Source organism: Phaenicophaeus curvirostris, chromosome 2 (genome assembly GCF_032191515.1).
Source record: "Phaenicophaeus curvirostris isolate KB17595 chromosome 2, BPBGC_Pcur_1.0, whole genome shotgun sequence".
Lineage (NCBI taxonomy): Eukaryota > Metazoa > Chordata > Aves > Cuculiformes > Cuculidae > Phaenicophaeus > Phaenicophaeus curvirostris.
The window spans coordinates 70,199,536-70,222,344 of NC_091393.1; the positions used below are offsets into that span (position 1 = coordinate 70,199,536).

The 22,809-nt window shown below is 39.2% G+C and overlaps 1 protein-coding gene across 1 annotated transcript in view; it reads right to left on the minus strand.

Moving 5' to 3' along the window:
* Positions 1-395: 395 nt before the first annotated feature.
* Positions 396-22,809, minus strand: part of AKT3 (AKT serine/threonine kinase 3) — a 150,795-nt gene continuing 128,381 nt past the window's right edge. The window contains exons 11-14 of the mRNA XM_069852420.1: positions 22,189-22,403; positions 19,125-19,212; positions 8,711-8,813; positions 396-6,130 (exon numbers count right to left, since the gene is read on the minus strand). Coding sequence (XP_069708521.1) covers positions 6,045-6,130; positions 8,711-8,813; positions 19,125-19,212; positions 22,189-22,403 — 492 coding nt within the window. The 3' untranslated portion in view covers positions 396-6,044. The remainder of the gene's footprint in view (positions 6,131-8,710; positions 8,814-19,124; positions 19,213-22,188; positions 22,404-22,809) is intronic.

Genomic DNA, 22,809 nt, shown 5'->3' on the forward strand with positions numbered 1-22,809 from the left:
GCATTCACTAGATAAAGCCTTTAAGAGAAACGGGCCCTTAGTACACATTAGCCTTTAAGAGAGGTGCTCGGCTCTCAACACTGAAATGGTGATGTTGGATTTTTCCACCAGCAACTATTCAGTAGTCTCAGAGATGCGCATCAGCTGACCTTGGCTTTAAATTATTGAACTCCAAACATTTGGAGGATGCAGCTGGAGGGCTTTTTTCTTTTTCTGGTTAATTGTCTGCTTGGATTTTTAAGTTATTTTCCAAATACTATACTGTTTCATAAAGAATTCATCTGAATCTCTTGCTAATCTGAGTGTAGGATAACCTAAGCATGTAAGAAATAAGTTTCTACATCTGTTATTTTCAGCGCAGTTGCAGAATTGTGCTAGTAAAGAGGGGAAAAAAGGACAAAGAACAGATCACCTTTAATAAATCTACTTCAGCCAGCATGAAGACATAAAATGTAACAAAAATAGGAGTAACAGCACATGCAATAAGTTACCATTTGTTGTGGGACGCAAGCTTTCCTTCCCTTGTATTTTAAGAATTATTAGTGGTTCAGCCCTAACTTCAAAGTGGTTTTTCCTCCCTATTTCAATTTCCTGCCATATTAAACTGCTGAACACATCTGAACTCCTCCCCAAATGGCTTCACCACTCTGACAATAAACATGCTAAAAATGGCCTCAGGTATTTAGGGATGAGAAAGCCTGATGAAGAAAAGTCCTCTATGGTCAAACTCTGGGTTCTCTGTGGTAACCAGGCAGACAATTCATTTAAGTGTCACTACTTTATAAATGGTTACACAGGTAAGAATATACAGTGATAAATGTAGGAATATGCAAACTTTCTAAAAATTCTATTTTTATTATTATTCCACAGCATAAATCTGTGTTTAAATAGAGACACGCACAAAGGCACTCAGCCACCTAGTCCCAACACTTAGGCTTCACTGAGATCCTGGAGCTGCCCTGCCCAAGGCACAGCTGGACTCTCAACCTTTCTGGACCTGCCTCACCTACCAGGTGGCTTCTGGTGGCCGCATGCAGAGCACAGTGCCAGCCACCCACCTGCACGGCCATGTGTGTGTTTGATTTCAACCAAGCATCCTGGGCTACGAGTACATGCGACTGGAAGGAGGCTTTCCTACTCATCGCAGGTGTAGGCTCAATTTGTTATGTTCCTGGGAGCCAAAAAGGAATCAATTTCTCTGCAGCAGCTAATCTACTTTGTAGCAATAATTAGTCATTAAGCAGAGACAGCACTAGGTCTACCTGTCTCATGTTCTCACACACACACACTCTCAGGCACAAAATGTGTAGTTTTACAAGGTTAAGCGTCAGACTAGGGGATCGAATCTAGGAAAACCTACAAGCACAGCCACAAGGTGATCCTGCCATGCATGATGCAGCCTGACCAGACAGTTCAGCCACTGCTGTGGCCAAGTCCTGGTCCCTGGTCTGCTGTATTCCTGAACTAATGCCTGGGCTGGCTCATGCTCTTTCCTGCTGCAAGGTGGGGGAGAAAAGAAAAGGGAGGGGGGAGAGAGGGAAAGGAACAAACCTGAGACCTGGTTGAAGCACCTCTATTCCAGGGAAGCGTTCGTATCTGAGAATGGAGCTAAAACCCAGATAAACACCTGTTTTAAGGACACTCAGCCGCTCTGACCAGCCTGTTCAAACAGACCTGGACCAGCTTACGGGCTTCAAAGAGTCCCAGTTTGAGGTGCCCTGCAAATCCCACCTTCCAATTTTTCTCTCTCTTTACTCCAGCACTTCACCTACCTATGGGATGCGAAGCTATGAATTTCATTAGATGACAAATCACTTTAATCGTGGGTGTTCTGACAGGAATGTAGCCCTGTGTAATCGTTACTTGAAAAGTGGAACCCAAATTTACTTTTGCAAGTGACACACACCTTGCAAAGTTAATGTGAACCGCTTCTATGGAAACAGCCTTGGTCCAAAGCACAGATACATCTTGCTTGGTCATAAAACCTTTTTTTGACAATACTGTAACTTAATAATTTACAACCTGAAACTGATCACCCAGTATTTGAAATACATCACAGCCAAGTTACAGTTATCACTAGGACTTCACAGCAAGTCAAACTTGTAACTGAACATGCACAGATCATTATATATACAGTGATAAAAAAATAACGGTGTACATTTTCTTGTAAGAAGAAATTAAGTAAATTCTTTGTGCATTTCAAGATTGAAAACTCTAACCTATATAAAATTGCTTTAAAATATGAAGTAAATATTTAACCCAAACTTGAGAAATCTTCTGTAAACTGCAATATAGCCTTCTCATTTCAGCTTTTCTTTCTTTCACGCAGAACAAATTAGGAATTTTATCCTCTAAGATATTTAATAGTAATGTGCAGATATAAAAAAATACGTTCTTTGTGGCAAGCTTGAACATATACATATATATATTTACAAACCTCCAGAACAGATTAGCATTAAAAAACACAGAAGTAGCAGATTGACATAGTGCTTTATTTAAGCTGTCTGTACGAAGGAAAATAATGTGCATCCCTATCATATACGTGTAAAAATACTAAGGATGTACAGTGTACAAAAACAGTTTCTTGTAGCTATTTCACATCCTTGTGGGTCATATACTTAAGGAAATAAACAGTTTAAGTATGACCAACAGTAATACGGTTTCTTGGGTTCATAGTCGTGTCTGCTTAATATCCTTAACCGTATGACTAGATCTTGCATGGATCTAATGAAAGAACTAGCAAGGTCAAGAAATGTCACAAACTCTAAAGCTACAGGGAGGTAATTCAATTACCAATTTAGAGGTTTTTATTTAAATAAATACTTTACATTTCATGCTTGCCTGTAATGCACTACCAGGAGCAAGATAAGGAAATTCTACTGTAGACAGTACAAACAGTAGCAGCAAAGTGTGTACATTGAGGTGTAATATATAGACCCTGCAGTTAGTAAGGAAAGACCTTACTTTTATACTCTAGGAGAAGCACATGGCCCCTGCAAGAACAGTCAGCTTTAAGAAGCCGCAAGTAAAGATGGAAAAAAATGTAAAACAATACTGGAATAAATGTTCTTTAAGCAACAGGAATGTACTGAAAGATGGATTAGTGTGGAAAGTGAAGCTGTGTGCAAAACTGCCAAAATCCAAACAGAAATGACCTATTTCCTCTGCGATGGCTGCAGTATAAGAGGGCACACGGTGTTATGGAAGTCAGTACAAGCTGGAGTCATAGTCAAATGTACTGTGCTTGAAAGACTCGCCCAGGTAACCAGCCACCACCTCCTGTCCAAATCCGACCACAACTGCAACCAGCAAAAGAAGAGCTTCAAAAGCTTCTCTCAGCACCGTTTGCCTTTCACCTCTTTCTAACAGTGGTAAGACAGAGAATGCTCCAAGCCAGAGGTGGGGGCAGGCCGCAAACTCTCTCTGTAGCATAAACTTCATCTATAACGTTTTTGGAGGCAGACAATACAATGTAAAGTGAAGTCTTAGAAGATTTTCAAATAATTCAGATATTTACTGCAAACTGCATTCTAACTAGCTACGCAATGGTGAGCTAACCACAGGGCTGCTTCTGCACACGAGGAACGGCTGGCCAGAGGCACGGAGCCAGTTGGTCATTAGCTAAAGGTACCCTCTGTCAAGAAACTTACTGCTATTACAAGCTGAAAACATAGGGGAAAAACACAGGCATGTAACAGATTTTGAATCACCTTAGTTTTAGTCTGTAAATAAGAGGCCTTTGCAGAGAACTAATTAATGCCCATCTATTAAGTACTCGGTTATTACAGTTCAGTCACTCACGGTGTCAGTGCAGACACCTCTACACTACCGGTGCAGAACAGACCTGCAATGCATCTACTGTGCTCCTCTCTCTCCATGGAGGGATAATTTCTATGTGTGTTTAGTGTTACAAGGTGAACAGAAAGAGATCCTACGTAGTTAAAATATACCTCATGATGTATTTCTGATTATCCATCCATTACTACAGATAAAACAGGAAACATGAAAAATTGTCTAAATTAGTCTGTGTCATTAGCTGCCTTGCTAAAATGCCCTTCTACCCCTTGACCATCCCAGCACATGCACTGCCAGCAGTGGGCTTCATGCTTGGGCGCTGAACTTCCCCCATCAAGAGGCTGAGGCATCTACACAGGAACACCTCTCCTTTCAGACTCATCTACTCATTCACACAACGCAACCAGCAATACTCTGCGATATCACAGTCTTCATGGGAGCTTAACAAGATGCAAACGCAGAGATACTTTGAATGATAATCCCATGGAGTCAGGGGTTTCAGATGTCGTGAGCAAGGATACGCGTATGCTACCACTGTACTCTGCAATATCCTGACTCCTAGCACCAAAGGGTTTATTATTAAGATTATCATTGCTGAAGATCAAAGCTAAAGTTTATGCACACGCTCTGTTAGGTACAGATCTTTGGAAATGGAAAGATGTTTTTCTACCAGTGGAGTGTTTCTTGTGATGTTTTCAATTCGGTCAATCGGGTATCATGGTTACATGCAACATGCTGAGTTTTGGGACTCTTTTGGTTGAGGGCAAACCTTGCTTGAAAATGCCTGATCGCAGAAATTTACTATTTTAATTATTAAAATAAAGTGCTTTTCTTGTAATGGTCTTATGTTCAAATACATTTGCTTCATTAAGAACAGAAATTTTCTATTGTGCTGTCAGGTTCTTAATTACATTTATCCTCAATGGAGCACAAGACGTAGCGCTTTTGCCTGTTTTTAACTCTTTGGCACATGAAGCTGGAATTCATCACCTCCATGGCCAAACAATTGAAAGACAGTATTTCATTCACAAAAATCTGATTCTAAGCAGTAAGTACAATTTCAGAGCCTCGTTAAAATTTCCACATGGGAGAAAAGTGCATTATCCCCTTCAGCTTGTACAGTCCTTCCATATATTACAAAATTAACTGCTATAAGCCTGTTCTATCTAAGATGTAGCAGCATTTGCAAACATGACACATACAATCCTTATCTCTAAAAATAAATACTACTGCAGTACAACCAAAAAAAAAACAACAAAGAATATTCAGAGTTAAACATCTGGAGAAAAAGCTAATTCACAAAGTCAAAATAAAACGAGTAAGGCAAACACCTGTTTACCTTGGTGCACACATTTTGGTGAAAAGCAATACCATTATGCCTGTCTACATTCTTCAGCCATCAGAGGTGACATATATCATGAAGAAAAAGAAAAGCATGAGAAAGATGTTATCTGGTGCAAATTATAAGACCCCTTAAACAACTTCAACTGCTGCTTTTATGCCTTCACTTCTTGCATGTATGATGTTCGATTCTCCATGATTGCACATGAACCTGGAAGTTCTAAGTGGCAGGCTGGGTAAGCCCAGCCCTTCTGCTTCTTCTGTAGTATCCAACAGTAATTAAAAAATAATATATATATATATTTATATATATCAACAGTTTAAGTCCTTCTCTCAAACGTTTCCCAAGCAAATTCCAGCCAGATGTTAATGACAGAGACCTGCTTCAAGTAATGATATGCCTAACAGAAACCTTGCATATGTACATCACCACCCTTGTGTTTCCTTGTTCTAACCAGCACAAACAGATGCAAGAAAATGTTATAGACTAGTCTTTTTAGACTAATTACAATTTTGATTCATCTTCTGGAAGAAGAAAAGCCGGACCGACACATCTTTTGTTTAGCCTCCACTGTGAGGAAAAATAGATGACTACTCGTGCACAAAGTATACAATGCTGAAGTCAAGTCATCTACCTTCAAAGAAACCATTAGTAACTTCTTGACGTTGCTATTATACTGAGACTGTGGACAGCAGCAACAGCAGGAGAGCGTAGTAGAGAAAAATCTCATATTTCATGCAAAACCAAAACGGACTTTGGGTAGGTCTGGGCAAGAAACTTGTTCAATTTGGAATGGTCTCTGAAAGTGCCCCTGCTATCTTAAACAGTATCTAGTACTGGTGGTGATGTTCAGGAATCATTTTCAGTGATAAACCTAAGATGACAGTGAAGCAGCAGAACAAAAAAGTTATTCTCGTCCACTTGCAGAGTAGGAAAACTGGGGGAAATGCGGCCGCCTCTCATTGTCCATGCAGTCCATACCATCCTCGTCATCTGTATTAAGGGAGAAGTTCAAGATGTCATTATATTTGCAACAAAATGTTATTATTCACCTGACATGCAGTATATCTTTCAGGGTTCGGCGTTTAAGTTAAAGGCTCGAGTTCTAGTAAGACTTTATTCATGCAAGCTTATGCTCATACAATAGAACGACGCTCCCTGAAAGGACATCCTTTCAAGTAAGTCATCATTTAGTCCAGGTTATGTTGGTTGTTTGGTTTGTTTTATTATGACTATCACCTGAGAACTTCAGTCATCACTCTCATTTCCTAGGCGGGTATCAAATCATCAAAACATGCCAGCACATCCAGCTTCTGGTAGCACAGAAGGCGATTGCTGATCAAAGCAGCCAGTTTTCATTGTTTTTGCTGAGTTCAGAAAATTATAACCTTACCAAAGATATATTTAAATATTCCCTCATTTTAAAGACAGTTCAAAGAAAAAAAATGGCTATAAAATGAGCAATTCATGCAGGTTCTATATGTTTTATTTTTTACATATTATTTTCTAGTAAATTCTTTATTTTTATAGTATTTACTGGGATCAGAGGAAACACGGACTAAGCCAAATTCATAAATACTTGTATTTACATAATTCTGCAGTGCCAATGGAAACCAGGTACCAGATGTTGCCTCACTCTGAGAATTCGGATCTACATTCTCACCTGATTTTTTTTAATAGTGCTTATCCTTAAGGACTTGTATTGAAACTGTTATTCTAATGATGTATTTATATGCTTACATGCAACTTTTCAGAATTACGTATCTTTTGTATCTTCGTATAATCCACATATACAACCTAGAGTTAACACAGGTTTGAGCAACTGCTACGATTAGGCTGTTTAACGCTGCTTCTCAGTTCTGCAACTTCACACACAATCTCCCTTTTACATTGTCAATTTAAATCAGGTTAATGTACAGCACTTGTTGGTTTCATTATAGTTTCATTATGCTATCAGTTTCATTACTGTAGATACAAAATATAGTTTCAATATTCACTTAGTGTGATTTGTAAAAAAGGTATCCAAATAACTGGTCTAAACATTATCAGAATTATTTCTGTAACTATAAGAGATCTTTATTTCAGCAGTATCCTTTTGATGCACAGACACCAACTCTCCATCGCTAAAAAACATTTTAACTCCTTTTCACATAATCACACTAGGCAGAGGTGATTCCATAATGCAGTTAATACAATTACTTGTTAGTTTTAAAAGACAAATAATTAAGAATCATTTCCTGTTGCAATACCCAGAAAATGGAAAATCCCATGTGATCCCTGAAGCACCACAGTTCCCTAAGACTGGCAGCAGTTCTCCAGATCTACCTGGCACAATAGAAAACACACCTTTGTGCTGCTGGCAATGCTACTCAGCACAGCCTCAGCTGAGGCAGCCCTGCCAGCTCTCTGGGAAGGCTTTCCACATCAGCAACACTGCAGCTGATCTCTGCGCTGCTGCTGGTCATCACCCTCAATTTCATTATTCTTATGATTGGGGTGGAGTTGCAGCCTATGCTAGATTTCATGCTGCAGCAGCCACATCATTACCAGAGGCCAAGACAGGTATTTTAGGCAGGTAGGTTGTTTCCCCACACTGGTATCGATCACCTGCTCTGAATTCAATAAATTTACAGCTGAACTCTTGGTAGCATCCACATTGTATTGCTTCAGCCTTCAATGTATAAATAGCATTCTCATTGCATACGTGGAGCTTCAAGAGATCATTGAACCAACAGACTTCAAGTTAATAAAATTTTTGGCAAAATCTGTTCAAATTGGAAGTATGAACAAAGTCTTATCAAGATAAATGAGAGAAGAATGGGTGATTTTTTTTTCACAGCAGGAAGATTTAAAATCACTTAAATGACTTGTCCAAACACTAAAAATGCAATATCCAGAAAATAATCCAGATCTGTATGCCAACAAAAAACTGCAGCTAAACCCGGGAATCCTAAAGCACCAAAAAATGAGCTAGCTCAGTGAACCTTATCTATAGCCTTTATTATCTGCCTTTGTGATCCTCCCTCCTCATCCCCTAAAAAAAATAAAAAAATGTCACTTAGAAAGGAAATCCATTCAAGAACTCAGCAGCAAGACTTTAACTGCTATAGCTCGGTAAGGAACTCTGTTAAACCTCAGCTTGGGTGATCAGACCATGATTCTTGTGTGTGTAGCAGAAGATGACAAAAATACAAACTGTTGTAAAATTACATTCACTCCAGCAAAGACTCTCTGTGCAACACCCAGAGCAGCTATTATATCTCTATTAATAACTTTTTTTAAGAGCTCTGCTGAAACACAGAACTTGATAGGAAATTTCATTTTCAAGTAATTGGTATCTACACAAGAGACATCCACTTGTCTCTGGCAGCGATCTAATATTCTAAGTTTTACTCTTCCTTTAAAAGAACACAATCACTGAGAGTTACTCTTACTTCCATACAAAGATTTTTACCATTAACATTGAGAACAGCTCTTCTATTCATATGGAAAAAAAAAACCAACCTTACATCACAGTTCTTTATTGCAAACTCACCATTTTTAAGTAATGCTTATGCATAATTTCTGACTTACATTTTTCAGGCGGCGTTATTGTAATAGTCTGAGCTGTAAATTCTTCATCAAAATACCTGGTGTCTGTCTCAGATGTCACTTGAGGTTTAAAAGGAGGTACAAGCTGAAAGGGACCAAGAAACAAAATGAAATTACTCTACCTGAAGTCAGCCAAATTACTACCAGGAAAATAAATAAATTATTCCTCTTCCCTGTGTCCCAGATCAAACCAGTAGGTCTGTGGAGAGGCAGCTGAGTCTCTAACTTCCAGTTAAGAGATAGAGGCCATTACAGTCAATCCCAAAAATACTAGTTCACAATCTAGCTAGTAGCACAACTTGGCTAAATTCCAAGTACCGCTCTCACATGAACTGCGGATAATCTGAGCTGCATAAAGACCATTACCTAAAACCTCTTCAGGACATTCTAAACACCCACATAAATATTGTGCTAAGGCAAATCCAGGTACTTCACCACAAATGGGTGGAATAAAGAGCTAAGGCAAAAAGAACTACACAGTGAGCACAGTAAACAATGCATTTTTTTTTTCTTAGCAGGGTTAAAGCCTATATCTTAACTTACCTTTAGAAGAAATTATGTGAAGCTTAAAATAAATTTTCTATTTGAAAAAGAGACAGTCCATGATCAAGTGAGTCGCACGATCTAACCGTGCCTACTGCTGTGACAGTACAGCGCGGTATTTCCCAAAAGTACTTCACTAGTATTTACTCACAGCTCACAGGCAGGACTTCCTTGCCTCTCTTTTAAACCAACCTCGCTATCCACCTTCTCCTCCAGAACAACAGCCTACAGATCAAATATTTTAACTGCAAGGCATCACAACACATGGTGCCAATCCTAAATGACGCATCAGTTTAGTATCATAGAATCATAGAATAGTTTGCGTTGGAGGGGACCTTAAAAATCATCCAGTTCCAACCCTGCTGCCATGGGCAGGGACACCTCCCACCAGCCCAGGCTGCCCAAGGCCCCATCCAACCTGGCCTTGAACACCCCCAGGGATGGGGCAGCCACAGCTTCCCTGGGCAACCTGTGCCTGTGCCTCACCACTCTCATGGTGAAGAAATTCTTCCTTATGTCTAGTATGTATGATATTGCAAATGGATGACAATGTTTTTGTTTGTACCTTGAAGCCCTTTTTCTGATCTCCTCATATGCGATTTAAAATACACACCCTGAAGAAAGTGTATCATTTCCCTTTCTATATAAGAGGTTAACGGCTCACTGATACTATCAGGGCTTGTGTGTGGTTTTCACTAGTTTCATGTTATTTCTCTCAACTCCAGAACACCAATACCAAACAATTAATTTGTTAATTTACCCCACTGCAAAGGAATCAGAACTGCTGTTAAACCCCCTCCCCTAAGCAAGTCTGATGCACTGGACACCATTTATGATGCACGATGTACACTGCAAAAAAAGCAGCTTTTTAATGATAATTTTTATAGTCATAACAGTCTTTGTTATTGTACTATGATCTATGCACAAGACTTTTTTTTTTTTTACAGCTTGGAGAGATCTGCATGAACTGGTGAATGTTAAAAGCAGCTCTGCATCCCAGTGCTGACCAAAGGAGACTGCACTATCCACTCACAGAGCCATCCAAAAACCAAAAAAAGCTAGCCTACCCTGTAAGGAATAGACTGTGTAACTATGTAGCACTGCATGACCAGCCAAAGAAAGGTGGCTTTAAACAAGATGCTCATCACAGTAGAAGTCTATCCAGAAAATTATTATTAATTCCTATTACTTTGCAGTTTTTGGATGAGGCACAAAAGATTAAAACGTGGTAAAGTACATAAAAGGGGCACCTAAACAACAAGACAACAGCAAAAAAAACCCCAAAAACCCACTAAACAAAAGCATGTGTAGGTACATCCACTCACACAAAGCCTCTCTCCATTTTATATTACCATTACAAATGCACACACAAATTCCCATTGTTTCCAAATCCAGGCTGAAAACCTCTTCCTCCCCACCCTTTTTTTTTCAGGTAGAGAACACAGTACTAAATGACTCTTAAGGAACCAATAATTACAATAATAATTTTAATCAGGTGTGAAAAGCACCATTAAAACAAACATCATCAATCACAGGTGATGGGAGGAAGCTGGTGCTCGCATGTGATGTTTATCAATAGGATCCAGTAAGTCAGCTGATGAAACTTCCAATTTTGCCAGAAGTTTAGCTGTCTGAAGACGTGAAACAAGCAAAACACACAAAACTCCATGTGGTAACCAGGAGGGAGGAACTTGATGCAAATTTATGTCACTGGTGTTTCGAGATTCATCCATCTTACAGCAGTACCTTTCATAGCCCAGACATTAAAAGCAGTTGGAAACTTCAGTGACTACAAAAAATGTGCAACCATGTGGCTCTCTACAACAGCTTACACTGTAAGTATTTGTATACAGCTAGTATTTGTACTAGCTATACCCTCACATACACCAATCATCTCCTACAGACCATGGGAAAGAGGAAATGGCAGCTGAGGTTAAGATGCACAGATACAACTCAACAGACAGCAGTAGGGAGGTTTCTTAAATCTTTCCATACGCTTTGCCTCCTCCTCTCACAGCATCATTTCCACCAGCATAGCTATGAGTCCAGCCAGAACTGGAGATGACTCCTTTCAATCTGCTCTACCCCACCTAACTGTACCTAAAGTCTTGTAGATATCCCACTCCAAATTCCTGATCTGCCAACAAAGGCACACCTTCCCCTCCTTCAAGTAAACTCTTCCTGTGACCTTCACAGAATTGTTGGGATATTTGCAAGACATACTCCCAATTCTAATAGGAGAATCCCCATGATAATTTACTGGTTCCTGCAGAATTCTTGCCAAGAAATGAGGAACGGGCACATGAAGCTCAGGCATCACCTCCAGAAGAACATGAGAGAAATGCAGTAAGAAATCCTTTCAGACAAAGCAGTAGAGAGTCTGGTACAAATGATGCACCCAAGTGTACACAGAGGGACACAGTACTTCAACACCACATTCAGGAGACTGGAGACAGAGCCATTCAAGACAGATTTTGAAAGCCATGTCACCAACACACCAGGCCATGCTACAGAAACATGGCAATCATCTTTCTGGAGGGTTGCCACCTTTATTCATTAGTTGTCAGATTTTATTTAAAAACAGAAGCCAAAATCTCCACAAATTTCATCTGTAATGAAACCATTAGAAAGACAAATGAGGTGCAACTGCTGCAGAGGAAACTACTCAGATTGATACAGAGCCTGAACAAGAACTCAGAAGCTTCTCCATATATACCAGGGGAGACTGACACTGAGGCTCAGTGACAAAGAACGAAACACCCAACATTATCTACAGCTCTCCATGCACAGTGGCATTTTATGTTTGGTGCCAAAAGGAAATCCAGCTGCTGCCACCACAGCTTTTCCCCACTTCTGACCTGAGAAGCCAAACAGTCCAAAAGTAATGTAAGCATTCTTACTAAACAAGTACACCATACTTCAGTATGAAAGGAAACACCTAATGTTATTTGCTCAAAGACAGACTGAAAGGAATAATTTGTCTTGGTGTTGCACAGGAGGTGATTGAAGCTACTTCAATGTAACTGTAACACACTATCTGCCAAATGAAAAACATGATGCTCAAGAATATTAATCTTATCTTCCTTCTCCTTCTAATTTAATGGCAATATTCCTTCTAAAGAACCCAAAACTAACACTACCATAAGAATCTCATCCACCAACACACAGCAGCTTAATAGTACTCTAAGATAAAGTGTAAGAGGAATAAGAGATCTGGCTACACACCAGCCCCACCGAACCATTTGTTTAAATCACAGAATCACAGAATAACCAGGTTGGAAGAGACCCACTGGATCATCGAGTCCAACCATTCCTATCATAATAAACTAGTAACTAATAATAATAAACTAGTGAACTAGATATAATCTCAAAAACTCCAGGCATGCTAATTCTTCACGTATTATATAAATACTAAAGAATGAGCACTGTTGTTCAACTCCAATTTTTATTCATAAGGAATAACTATTTGAATCTTACTTATGGTTCAACTTCAGTAGGACATAGAACCATAGAATCGCTAGGCTGGAAAAGACCTTTGAGATCATCAAGCCCAGCCATAACTGTCCACTACTAAACCATATCCCTGAGCACTTCATCTACCCACCTTTTAAACACCTCCAGGGATGGTGATTCAACCACCTCACTGGGCAGCCTCTGCCAGTGCCTGATAACCTTTTCGGTGAAGAATTTTTTCCTAATGTCTAATCTGAACCTCCCCTGGTGCAACTTGAGGCCATTCCCTCTCATCCTATCGCCTATCAAGTGGGAGATGAGACCAACACACACCTCAACAACCTCCTTTCAGGCAGTTGTAGACAGTGATAAGGTCTCCCCTCAGCCTCCTCTTCTCAAGGCTAAACAACCCCAGTTCCCTTAATTGCTTCTCACAAGACTTGTTCTCCAGCCCCTTCACCAGTTTTGTCGCTCTTCTCTGGACAGTCTCCAGGACCTCAATGTCTTTCTTCTAGTAAGGGGTCCAAAACTGAAAACAGTATTCAAGGTGGGGCCTCACCAGTGCACAGTACAGGGGCAGAATCACTTCCCTGGTCCTGCTGGCCAAGATGACACTGGCCTTCTTGGCCACCTGGGCACACTGCTCGCTCATGTTCAGTTGGCTGTCAATCAACACTCCTAGGTCTTTCTCTGCCGGGCAGCTTTCCAGCGACTCCTCCCCAGGCCTGTAGGGCTGAACGGGGTTGTTGTGTCCCAAGCTGTCCAACTAGAAAGAGTCACTGCTGTATCCCAACATGTATGCCTCTTCCTTACTAATAATTTGCAATACATGAAATGAATTCTGCTTTCCTCACAGCTTATGTAGTTTGAAAATTCATTATAAAAATAATTACAAGTATTACAGTAATGTCTTGTATTCTCATCACAGGCTGTTTTTCAACAATTTCCATCTAGTTTATTATTCAAGTCTGTCAAATGTCAAAAACTGTAACAAATGTTACAGTTCTTTCTTTATGGAAGTTAATTAAGTATTGGTAATTAAGCATTCATGATCTGATGTCCAGAAATCAAACTTTCATCAACCTTGAACCTGCTTGGAGAACTGAAACAGCAAAGCTGTTACTTCCAAGAATCAAAGCAAAGAGAGAGATTAGCCAAACCAGAATAGTGGACAAAACAGCTCATTCTGTGAGAAGAGAATGGGGTCACATCACTGAAATACACCTTTGTATTTCATCATAAGCATGCCTAGCTGGTTGTGCTGGAAACATCACAATTCACAAATAGACTTCTCAACTTAAAACAAAAACAACCACAAATCCCGTTGCATTTGTGTTAACAAACTAGTGACTTACTAAGTGACATTCTAAGTAAAAAGTCTGCTTTCATATAAATTGAATTTCATGAACTCACAAAATACCACAATAAAACATTTTTAAAAGACACTAGCAAAGCTTGTCTCAAAATTTTATGTTTTTCTGATGCATATCCACAGAATCACCAGGTTGGAAAAGACCTCCAAGATCATCGAGTCCAACCATTTCTATCAACCACTAAACCATGTCCCTGTGCACCTCATCCACCCGTCTTTTAAATAACTCCAGTGATGGTGACTCAGTCACCTCCCCGGGCAGCCTCTGCCAGTGCCCAATGATCCTTTCTGTGAAAAATCTTTTTTCTGTTAATACATGTTCCCTCAGTTACACATCTTTTAAGTTCCCATCGAAGCAAGTGCTCGGTGACTCTAAGAATCATGCAGAGATAGTAACAACACAAACCTTAGTTTGATCTTTCAACGTTAGACTGTCAACAACAGTGTTCTAATTAAAAATATCTAAGTGCTTTAAAATACCAGTTTTCATTTACTAGCAATAATTCTCTGTGCTTTTTCTGACATTTTCTCAGTTACCAAAGGAAACAGGAGCTGACGAGATTAGGCACTCTGTCAGTCCTTACGTCCTTCCTTAATAAACTGTGAATGGCTGGAGAAATGCAGCATGATGGAGAAAAGACTAGGAAAAGACTAGGCAAAATGGCACTGCTCACAGCACTAATCTAGTTTACTGAATAGAAGAGAGACATCCCTGTTCATCCCACGCCCAGCCCTCCCCTAGAGTTTCCACTGAAGGAAAGACAGTAATTTGAGTCGAGCTTCAGGCCAGTCAGTGAGCATTCAGGCAGGGGCTGGTTCGTGCCCATACCCAGTGGCCCAGCAGCAGGCAGCCTGCCGCCCCACCAGCAGCTGCAGAGCACAGCTGGGAGCTGCAAACACCCCGCAAACCCTGCTAGGACACTGTACGGGGTGGTCCCAGGCAGCAGGGAGCAGGAAGAGCTGCAGTTCAGTGGTGGAAAGACACACAGCGTAAACCCACAGGAAAGCAGGCTCCGGCAGAGGCGGGTTGCCCAGGGACAAACTCTGTTTCCCAAGCAATACAATGCCAATACAACAGACAGAGAGAAACCACAACCCCCAGGACTATAGCAACAAGTTTAAGACTCAGAAACCCTTATGTATTAATATATTTTCCTCCTTGTAAATTCTAGCAGCTGGAGGAAGGGGTGGTAAGTAACCACTATGTCTGCCCATATAGTTTAAATTATCACTGGAAATAAAATGAAAAGATCAGACTGGTTAGCAGTTTTCTGATCTTTCTACTACTTCACATGGCAACAACACAAAAGCAACTAAGGAGGGTTATTTCTGCAGGTTTTGTTGCACTGCAGATAATTGTACAAAAATAGTATGACTCAGATAGCAATGGCCTAAACCCAGATGCTGGTATTTTCCTACTTCCCTCTTGCTCTTTCCCTTAAAGTCTGATACATGAAAGTACTTAAAAAGATTATAGCTATATCGTAGATTTTGTCAGGCCTGAACCCAGGGCTTTAATCATAGGATTTCATCATCTGCTGGTCTTGTGTCAAAGCAAAGGTAGTCACAGCTGAAGGGTAAGGAACAGCTTCTTGCAGCTGTCACACTTCACGTTGAAAGCTGCTGCTTCCACACTACAATAGGTGCCCTCATAAGTGCTGGGCCTGCAGCAAAATCAGACACCCCAGCTTTAACCATTACTGCCCCTTGCCCCTACTCTTTTCCCAGTACTAACAAATACATTTGTTAGCACTCCCAAATTTCCTTCAGGAAGAATCAGAGGTATCATAAGAAATCAGGAGATACATGACCCCAGCCCAAATTTCCACATGGTTACTTTCTTCTTCTGTCATCCATATTACATGCAGAAGGAAATCCAGGCTTCGCTGGATCTCCTTGGATCTTGGTCTGGATCTCCTCGGACACGAGGCCCCCTGAGTGCTACAAGCTGCAAGCCTGAAGACATAACCAAATTCCTACCTTTACATTAATGCCCACGTGGGTTTTGTTCAGTGAAAGACCCTAGATAGAACATCAGACAACTTAAGAGTCTTTCTGCAATCCAAATAAAAATATACTAAACCAATTCTTAAACGAATAACAGAGAAATGTCAAAAAGCTTTCTTATTCCAGCTAAAAATAAACCAAATATTTAGAAGTATATGGGCTTTTGAGGTCATCAGAGTTTGCCAAACTATTCAATTTCTCATACTCAGACACAGAGAGAAAAACTCATCGGAGCCGAGACGATCACAGGAAGAACCTGGCACAGGCTGCTCACTTTCATATGGCCTCATGGCTTTTCTGCCAAAAATAAATACATCTGATCACAAAAGCTAACAACTATACATTTTTCATCTAAAGGCAACGACCTTCTCTGCTCCACTGTGCCATACAACATTTTATTATCATTGTGTAGTACCAAATTAGTTTAATTAGTTAGCAGTATCAGGAAGCTAATAATTCCACTTGAGCATTTGGATTCATTTAATTTAACAGAGATACTGTTTGTTGTACAAAATGTTCTAAGTTTAGAGATACATGATTCTGTCTCTAATCACACCAGTAAAGGGATAACCTAAGTACAGAGACCTCCTTAATCTCTAGTCAAAACGATACAAATCAGTGAGTGGCACAGGAGCATAGCGTGCACATACACAAAATTAACTCCCAGCAACTAATGGAAATATAAAACTTTTTCATTTCCATTACTCGGTGAACTTCATTTCTTTCATTGGTAGCAGAAACACACTCCTGAAATGTAGCCAGAAAATTACAGTTTCATGGTACATAAACTTCAGGCAAGAATACTGTGAAATATTTTTACTGTGCAAATAATTGTATCAACTATCAATTTCATCAAGTGACCCTACAGCTGAAGACTATGCTACTAATAATAAACAGCAACAGAAGCAAGCATAGAATAAATCATCTTGAAAATAAAATTTGTTTGATGTACATTCCTGACTTACTTCAGAATACAAAAATCTCAAAAATATTCATATAAATGTTCTAATAATCATATGTTGTGAAAGTTAATTAAACTTATTATTATGTTTGAAGTTTGTATTTCAGAGCAGTCTTACACACTGCACACTTCAGAACTGATAAGACTGTGTGTGCAAAAACAACTGGATATTTTAACCAGTCACATAAACAGCTATGTAATAGGAACAAAACTATTTTTTGACAGAAAAACATACTGTCAGAGCCATTTTCATGAGTTATTTTTTCATTGAGAACACATTGTGTGTTAGTATTGCACAAAAGTATTTCCTATGATCCTTGAAGTTAACCACTCAACTGAGGAAACAGAATTAATTTTTTACTGGCAGATTTAGTTTTCCGAAGCAACAGTGGACACAGTGAACAATGACTGGTTACAATTTCTCCAGTTATAATACTCCAATAAGCCATATCCACCTCCATTAGCATAAAACACCTGCATGTATATATAACATAATTTATCCATAATTTTATATATTTACAGAAATAATATATATACTTATACCTGAAAAATACCTCCTTTTATTTTAATACCTCACTATAAGATTTTGATTGAAAGACATTTACCATGTTGATTTCAAAAGATTCAAAGTGTATGCCTAAAAAGTAAAAATATCTGTATTTTCTGAAGTAAATACGATGTTGAACACAGTGTAGGATTGAGAGCTCTATTTCTAATGTAAAATAATTGAGAAATCTTTTTCAATGGAGCAAGAATAATGCAACAGTTTTCCCACACACACACTCCTAATACACTGCAATCCAATAAATTTCGGAGGATTTTTTTCAAACTTCAACTTGTATTTTTAAGATTCATCCTCAAAGTGCTTCTCTGCATAACCAACCAGTGGTTGAGCTCATAAAGTAACCTGATTAATATACTGACTCTGATTATTTATTTTAAAGTTTCTTGAAACCTCATGATACTGCCAGGGAAAAATCACACTTGTATCAAGGAACTTCAGCATACCATATTTTGTATCATCACATACAGGCTCTTACTTCAACTCTAGTATTTGTCAGAGAAGTACCACACCGAAAACCACACATTTTTAAAATTCCAGTTCAACAACAACTGAAAAAACAGTTTGTATCATTGACATTGTAGCATAAACATATTCTGCTCATTCGTATGTCTTCTATTTTCCTTTTATTTGAACAAAGGAAAAAAAAGGAGAAAAATCTATCTTTTAAAACTACACGGCTCAACTGGCAGATTAACAATGTAAAACAGTTGGGAAAAAAAAAAGATTCTATCAAAATAGAAGGGGTTTATAGCAACAAGTAAATTCTTACACAAGTACTGAGATAAAATCAGCTTCTGTATATAAAACAACGTAAGTCAAATTGAGTTTCAATACAGAGTAAGATAAATTCATTTTCTAAAACCATACCCAAAGTGTTGATCATTACAGGAACAGGACTGGGTTATAGAGAAAACTGTTCCAGATGAATTCCCAGTACTTGCCTTCTCCACAAGCTGTTTTGGCTTGGTGTTTCAATGCTATTTTCATTTTCCTAGATCTCTCTTTAAAAAAAAGTTTGAAAAAGATTTCTACTTGAACACAAACAATGAGAAAGTAGATTTTTGCTTAAGTCCCTTCCAATCACTTGATTTTACTATTTTGATAAAACAACTTTTCCATAAAAGGCAGATATAAAGAGGCAATTCGGGATAAAATTCCATTACATTTTCTCACATTATCTTGAGTCAAACATCTACTTTTCTCTTGAAGGTCCAAGAAGAAAAAAGGAAAGGAAAGGAACTGGACATTTACATAACAGCAGAAAAAAATTTGCTAAATTGAAGTTGGTTTTCAAAATCTGGTTTTGGTCCATTAACAAATTATTACTGGAAAACAAGATTAAGAAAGTACACCTAGTTCAGAATAAGTATTCATTTCTATGAACATGAAAAGTTGCAAAGAAAAGCAAGACTAACTTCAGAGAGCAGCAGTCCTATGACTATCACTTGCAACCACCTTGAGAAGACACATTATTCAATGTCATATAAAGACATACCTTTTTATCATATACATCTTGCCAGTTTACTCCAGCAAAGAAACTATGACGCATGATTTCTTTTGCATCATCTGGGCCTCCACCAAGTCTAAAGAAAGTGGAGAAAAAAATCATATAAGCAAGCATTACTCTTAAAGGTGGATTAAGTTACTGTAGTGATTGGAAAAGTGATCATTTCTTTTTGACTATCTAGGAATAATTCTCACCTGTTTAATATGAATTCAGGTGGTCTTGACAGAAAATGTAACAGTAGAAGTATCCATGCCATGATCTATTCTATTTGATCATTCCAACTGCAGTGTTCATTACTGTTAATGATGAGGTTTTATAATACTTCATTCATTTTAAAAACATACTTAAGTTTAGTTTTCTTAAAAGACCAACTAACGTTCTGGCACTATTAAAAATCAAACCCAACCCAACAATGCTGACATAAAATTTTGCCAAGGAGGTGCCAGGCACTGAATCAGTAATGATTCACACATCATTTTTATAGTGTTCACTGCTGTTGCATCTGGGTGCTGTAACAATTAACCAATTACCATAAAATAGTCTCAATCTGAGTCAATTAGTATAAATTAATAAATTGTAGGCCTGCTGAGAAGGTTATTTAAAGGCCATTGTAAATAACCACACTATTCACTGTGGCCCAGAGCTTGCCAAAGCCAGACTCTGGCAAATCATCTTAGGAAGTAAATTCCATCTACTTTGGTTGAACTTGCCCAAGGTGATTCAGGCTCACAAAAGGGGTCACTAAAAGAGAAGGGTTCCACCCTTGCCCATACCTCTGCCTTCTTACTGGCTTCTAAAGCATCATTCCCAGTGATGACTGTAAACCAAGTCACCTCACTAACCTGGAAGGAAACTATCCCCATAATGAGGAAATGAGAAAGAATTGGCCATTGTTTGATGTGTTAGCAAGTCAAATTTGACTCAACGAGTTTTGTGAGCTCTCTTGAGTTGCTGCTGTTGGAAAAAGAACCACACATCCAGCAGAGGGAACCTCTACCTCTTTCACCAGCACATGGATTTTCAGGACTGCTTAGCTCTCACCTAACTTCTTCCTGAGACTGGTTATCCTACTGGTCTAACAGAAACAAGTTGTAACAGAAAAAAGCTAATCTTAACTGAACAAGCAGTCCATACATGTTAAATATGGACAAGTTAAGTGACACAAGCAGTTTGTGTTTCATTAAAAGGAGCTGCTAAAGATATTTCAAAGCAGCCTTTTAAGTTAAGAGGAATTTCTTTCCAAAGCATTTACTGCAAGGAATAATAATTCACACAACCAAGGAAAAAAAAAAAGTCTATATTGGCATTACCCTGCTGCCAAATTGCAAAAATATTCTGAACTACTACTTTAGTCTTGCAGTAACCGGTTCTAAAGTTTTTCTCATTTCCAGGCTGTATTTCTATTTGTTTCTCAACTACTCATTACAGAATTCTCTATGCTTCAGCTACGCATCCCTGACAGTCTACAATCTCATCTTCCTTCAATATCTTCACATCCAGCTGCTCAGAGAAAAGTAGTTACAGTTAATCTCTGTGCTCCCACCCTATTTAGCATTAGCTAGCACCAGAACTCGAATATGAATAAGCTTGAAAATGTAAGGCTGTAATAAACTAAACACTACTGACTGCAAAGAATAATTACAAGGAAGTATCTCTTCAATTCTAAAGGTTCGTGTATTTGATGGGTCAGATTGTTTGGAGGTTAAAATTCATCAGGAGTTTTTACAGGAACAAATTTTTACTTTACTTTCCATGTATTTGGTTGGTGGCAATATGGAATATACTGCACACAGTATATTCAATTAAACTGGCACTGCCGGTAGCAGTAGAAAGGCTGACCAATTGCACTGTCCCTCAGAGAGACACAGCAACCAGTCCAGCCCTGAGTGCCAGTGAGCAATGCCCAATACTGAAAACTTCTTGAAAACAAACTGAGGACAAAGCTTGCAGTACTTAAAGGGGGCCTACAGGAAAGCTGGAGAGGGGCTCTTTATCAGGGATGAAGTGATAGAACAAGGGGTAATGGTTTTAAGTTTAAAGAGTGTAGATTTAGATTGGATAGTGGTAAGACACTTGTTACTGGAAGGGTGGTGACCACTGGAATAGATTGCCCAAAGAAGTCATGGATGCCCCATCCCTGAAGATGTTCAAGACCAGGTTGGATAAGGCTTTGAGAAACCTAATCTAGTGGAAGATGTTCCTGCCTATGGTAAGCGGATTGGAACTGGATGATCTTTAAGGTTCTTTCTGACCCAAACCTTTCTATGAAGGAGGACTAGAGAAGACTGACAGATGGACAGAAGAATAATTGCACCCTTTAAACAAGCCAAGAGACTCTCAAGAACAACAGAGAGATCAGGGAAGAGAGGGGGCCTACAGACAAATCCAACTGATTTACAAAGACAGAGATATAGTTTAGAACCACAGGGGGCTGGACACTGCTGGACCAGTGCAGAAGCCACTGGGAAATGGCTCTCCTAGGCAACAATCCCAGAGGCAAAATCCCACCACAAAAGGGCACAGGCAGCAGGTAGGTGATACATGCTTTCAAAGTAGTGTATTTAAATTTCACTCAGAAGAGTTATTCTTTAACAAATTTCTAGTTTACAGGGTCCAATATGTGATCTATTTATATGCCCAAATAACATTTAGCAGTGCCTGTCTATACATGTATTCTGGTACGATCACTTGCAAGAAAAAATGACGTAGTCCCCATGAGACGTTACAGCTAACTCAGGGTTAGGTCATACTCTGAAAAACAGCTTAGAGCTTTCCCTTTGTTCCTTTACACAGCCAAACCTGAAAGGATCCCTACGTTGCTGTGAATGTTCTCTTCCACATGCTTTTAATGCTTTTTTTTGTTAAGACTCACGTGGCAGATTTTTGCTGTGTCAGAAAAGCAGAAATCTGAGAGCGTATGGCTGCATGTGGCCCTTTCCTGTGACCGACAGCTCCTTCAGCCAGGAAGACCAGGTACCACTGGCCCATTTTTACATTACTCTGTATAATTACAGCATTTATTTTGACTGTATACCCAAGTAATTTCACTTACCGCTTATTTGGATCCTTTATCAGTAGGCCTGATAGTAATGATTTTGCATCAGCTGATAGAGTTCGAGGAAATTTTATGTCCTCCATGAGAATCAGTTCAAATAATTTCTCATGATCTTGGTTGTAGAATGGTAATCTTCCACACATCATTTCATACATGACAACTCCTAATCCCCACCAGTCCACTGCACGACCATAGTCATTATCTTCCAACACCTACGACACAAAGAAAAACCATCTCTAAGACATATACTGTTTCGGACACAATCATTTCAGTCTATTTGCTGCATGCCTACATGAATGCATTTCCAAGACTTTGCATTCAGAGTGTGCTACTCAGATTCCCAGAACCTGGCTCAGCACTTGCAGCTGACATACTGACCCACGCACTTGAGGTCACTGAAATTCCAGCATAACAGGGACCATACTGCTAAAAGCAAAACATAAAATTGAGAATGACCTGCTCAAAATCATCATGACTGCATTTTTCCCTTTCTTATGTCCTCTACCATCCCATTTACAGCGTACACAGCTTTAGGAAGAGATACTTTATCTACAGGCCCTACTGCCTCAGTTAGCATTCTTCTGGGAGAAGTAGTGAAGCATCTCTTTGTTCAGTCAT